The 4,337-nt window shown below is 46.4% G+C and overlaps 1 protein-coding gene across 1 annotated transcript; it reads right to left on the bottom strand.

Annotated features, from left to right (window-relative positions):
• Positions 1-1,599: 1,599 nt before the first annotated feature.
• Positions 1,600-1,971, bottom strand: TM35_000911030 (uncharacterized protein; the record flags this gene model as incomplete). Its single annotated transcript, XM_029031491.1, has 1 exon — positions 1,600-1,971. One exon carries the CDS (start codon positions 1,969-1,971, stop codon positions 1,600-1,602), a length of 372 nt encoding a protein of 123 aa, XP_028877216.1.
• Positions 1,972-4,337: the final 2,366 nt, after the last annotated feature.

Below are 4,337 nucleotides of genomic sequence, written 5' to 3'. Positions count from 1 at the left end.
CCATGGCGGCACCCCAGATAAATGGCAGAACGGACGAAACAGAATTGCTGAGAAGCCCTTTTGTCCCGCCTCCCGCTCGGGGCGGTGGGGGTCAAATTGAATTTGGTGGGTTTTTCGGGAACCTGCGTTGGCAGACTGTTTGGGGGGAGGAAAAACAATAATCCCAACACCAAATCCCATACGCAATTTGTTTCCGGTTAACATAAGACTCGATCATTCTTTTCGCCAGCTGTCAGAAAAACAAAATCAGTCGGACTATTATTTTTTTTTAGAGGAAACGGCCCGTAAAACAGTCACATTTTTTTTGCACGTGTCTTTCGCTGATTTCCTCCCCCGCTGCCATTTGGCGAAGCCGCCAGACTGGGACGGTCGAGCGCGCCGCATTTATCGAGGGGAGCCGAGAGCTAGCGACGTTTTTCTTCTGGAAGACTCGTTGGCCCTCAGTTCAAGGGATTGCAAAGCACCGGGGCCAGCCGTGTCGTGCTGGGGCAGAAATATATCCAAGAAGGTCCTGGGGCGCGTGCCGGCGTGCCATCAGCAGCAGTTTCTTTATATATTTCACTTTAGTGTGAATGCTGCTAAAAAAGGAGAGGCGGGGACCCTAGAGATAGTAACAATTATGCCCTCCAGTGGTGGAAATTGGATTAGCCGCTGAGGGGACTCAGAGAGGTGAAAAAAATCCACGCTCCGCCACCTTCGAGATCCATCGCAATCTCACTGCCAATGCGTAATTCCTCTTCGCAACGGTAATAAAATACAATAAAAAACAAAACAAAATAAAAAAAAAATTATATACATATATCATTATATATATGTGTTGCTGTTGTTGGCTCTCGCCATTGGGATAAAACCCATAAAGACACCAAAACCAAAAAAAAAAAAAAAAAGCACCGAGATCATTCGCCATGTTGCCCTAAAGAAAACGGTATATAGATCCAATCAAGAACCTCTTGAGGCGATCGTCCGGCCGCTTGGTCTAGTGGTATGATTCCTGCTTTGGGTGCAGGAGGTCACGGGTTCAATTCCCGTAGCGGCCCTTGTTTTCACATGACCCAATCATTCTGTTCTCTTAGGTTTGTAAGAAAACCTTTTTGTTAGTTGGAAAAACAAGGACCCACCCGGGTTTGAACCGGGGACCATTCGGACTGCAGCCGAACGCTCTACCACTGAGCTATGAATCCGATAACCGGAATGAGAGATTCTTGTAATTATTGGTGGAAATAAATTAAAAAACTATTTTTTAAATCTATTTTTTTTTTTTTTATATATATGTTTATATATATATGCATATGTATTTTTTTTTTTTTACCTTGAAATTTGATAATTTCTAAGCCGCAAGCCTCAATTTATAGGGTAAAAATAGTCTTGAAGGAATTCTTTTTAGAATAATCGAAACCTTAACTTTCTCTTTTAAGAGGAAGGTTTAAAAATTAAAAAGAAAATAAAACTATGTTTGGCTTTATCGTAGGAAACTCTGCATCCTATCCCGCCTTCCGCTCGGGGCGGTGTGGTTAGAGTTCCGTTTGGTGGGCTTTCAGAGACTTTAGTTTGCAAACTGTAAGAATGATAAGAAATAAATAAAAAAAAATTTTTTTATCGTCAAATTTTGAAGTTTCTTCGCCGAAAGCCCCGACCTTTATTTTCGCAAACTGTCGGAAAACCCGCCGCGACACCCGAAAGAGGAGGAACAACCAAGGAATTCCTTACGGCTGTGATGCCTGGGCGGCGGGTGTGGGTATCCTTTCTGGGAAAAACCAGAGGGATGAAAGGCATACAAACTATTCCGGCCCCTAAAAATGCATTAAATTTATTATTGTTATTATTATTATTATTTTTTTTTTCTGGGGGGAAGGTGATTTTTAACCTATCGGCGGCCGATTCCTTCGCCAAATGAGGCGCGCGAATTGGCATCGGCTTTCGCCAACGAGCACAGAATAGTTGTACAATCGAATTGTATGGGTAACAAAGCATTATAATTTTCCACAAAATCCCGTTGTAACAGACTAATGGCTCGCCCCTCTGTTTGGGAAATGGATTAGGGCGCCCGTTGCTATTCGCCACCCGTCTTCAGCGAGAGGGTTCTGGGCAATTTTTTCACTGCCAGGAATGTCTTGTTTTTCAATAAATTCTGAACCCTTTTCCGCCACCCGTTGAAAAAGTGTGGGTCGATGAATTGACCAACCTCAAGGGTAAAATGACTTTTGCACCACCTTTATGGAATGGATAATAATTTTGAAAAAGGATTCTCGCACACCCATACAAGAACTCCAGTTGCATGTATCATGTGCGGCGGCGCACTTTCTATCTATTTGGCCCCTGCCCTCTGAAGGGATGGCGTCTCGCAGATGGTCTGCTTTGCCTTTCAAAGAAAGTGCCTTTCTCTTGCGGTTAAATTTTTCACCCATGAACTCATATAGCTTTCTGCGTTTCCCTGTTGTTTTCTCAGTTGGGACTTGGGCTGCTGCATATTCTGTTCAATTTTTTTGCCCCATTTTCCTACAATTTGTTGCGATCCACCAATAAAGGTATTGTTGATCCATAAAACAATTCCCAACCCAGGCGGTATCGCGGTTATGCAGCCGTACAAATTCGGAGAAACCTGCAAGGAAATTTTTGATTCCACGAGATGCCCCTTTGCAACATTAACGGCCAATTGGAAAGCATTTGGGCTCAAAAAACTCGGCCTAATTTCGTTTTGCAATGGGAACTGCCTTCCACAACGCCCGGGAAATCTGCCCGGAAAACAAAGAAGCCTTTGGGTCAAATAAAACTGCTGTTTTGTTTTTCGCCTCGCCAAGGAGTACCGGGACGCGACCCAAAGGGGCCCTAGTTTCCGAACCCCGAACCCCACCAAATGATTCTTTATTTTCTTTTTTACCCCGGGAGTGAAACAAAGCCCGGCCACCGCCAAAAGATTTTTCCCCACTGCCCCTGCCAAAAAACCACCCGCCCAATCTAGCGCTATGCCGGGGCAAACTCTTTTAAGCACCGCCCGCCCTTTTCCCCGAGCAAAACGTTTTGCCAACACAACCCGAAACGGGATTTCTTTTTTCCCACAGCGCCTGGCGGCGGCACCCCTCCAAACGCCCCTGGTCGTGTCAAAGCGCCCTTGGTTGCCTTATTTGGGCGGCCGGCCCCAAAACAATTCGCAAACGCTTGGGGTCCGGCGTTCGTTTGTTCTGGGGGCGCGCGCCGCCCTTCGTTCTGGGGATGCCAAACCCTTTACCGAAGCTTTCGGAACACCACAGCCATGAAAAAATGGTTAACCCCCCCCCCCCTCCCTTCGGCGTTTAATTAGTCGAGGGTTGATTCGATCATGCCTTTGGCCACCCCGAATTTACCATTTCGGCTTCTCTATCTTGTTCGTATTGGGGTTGTGGCCCTCTTGCCCCCGATAATGCGCCCGCCGCGAGAGCCAACCCCAACATTGACCGTACCTCCTTTTTATTGGATCTACCGATGCCGCTTTCGAGCGCCTGTGGGTGGCATTCATCTGTGGGACCCCTTTGGCCGCGGAAAGGTTGGCAACGCCCTCTTGCTTTGCGTGAAGCCCTTTTTTTTTGCAAGTTGGGGGCCGTAAAAAAAAAAGGGGGGTGGCCTTTCTCCCGGGTCCCTCGGCCATTCCCGGTTCAACACTCGCAGAATCTTTTTGTTATTGACTTCCTTCGTTCCCAGGTTGTGGGGCGTAAGGTTTATTTTTATTTTATCTTTATTTTTTTGGCGGCTACGTTTCCTTTAGGAAATTTGACAAAATCATAGTGCCGCGGCAACCTCGCCCACTCAGGCAGGGAATGCCCAGCTTTTTCTGGCAGGCTGACGGGGTGCATTTTTCTTTGCCCCTGTTCTTCCCTGAAAAATGGCGACCGTCCCTTTGCAGCACGCTCTCGCGGCTTCGCGGGATCCTGAAGGCGACACCGTCCGCCTAAGCGACTGGCTGGTTCCGCCGTTTGGTGCCAAAGTTAAGCGTATTCGAAGGTAAAAAAAAAATACTTCGCGAATCGCACCGCGCCCGGGAAGTATGAAAAAATGCCTTTCGGCGGTACAATTCGAAGCTGGCTCCGCGGGAGCGACAAAACCCCTCTATATACCGCCATGAAAGGGTGGTTCAGTTTTTTTGGCGGGTATGCTGTTCTGACTTTAAACGCGCGCTTGATCTCGCCCAACCGCCGCCGTGGTTTCATCACTTCGAACATATTTTAGGGTAGGGAAGCAGAAACGCCATCGGGTATTTCCCCCCACCGCCAAATAATAATAATAATAATAATAATAATAATAATAATAATAATAATAATAATAAATATTATTATTATCATTTTTGCATTCCTTTCTACCAGCTT

The sequence above is a fragment of the Trypanosoma theileri genome (genome assembly GCF_002087225.1).
Source record: "Trypanosoma theileri isolate Edinburgh chromosome Unknown TM35_Tth_91_V1, whole genome shotgun sequence".
Classification (NCBI taxonomy): Eukaryota; Euglenozoa; class Kinetoplastea; order Trypanosomatida; family Trypanosomatidae; genus Trypanosoma; species Trypanosoma theileri.
Note: the sequence above shows the minus strand (reverse complement) of the source record. Positions and strands in the feature narration are given on the sequence as shown.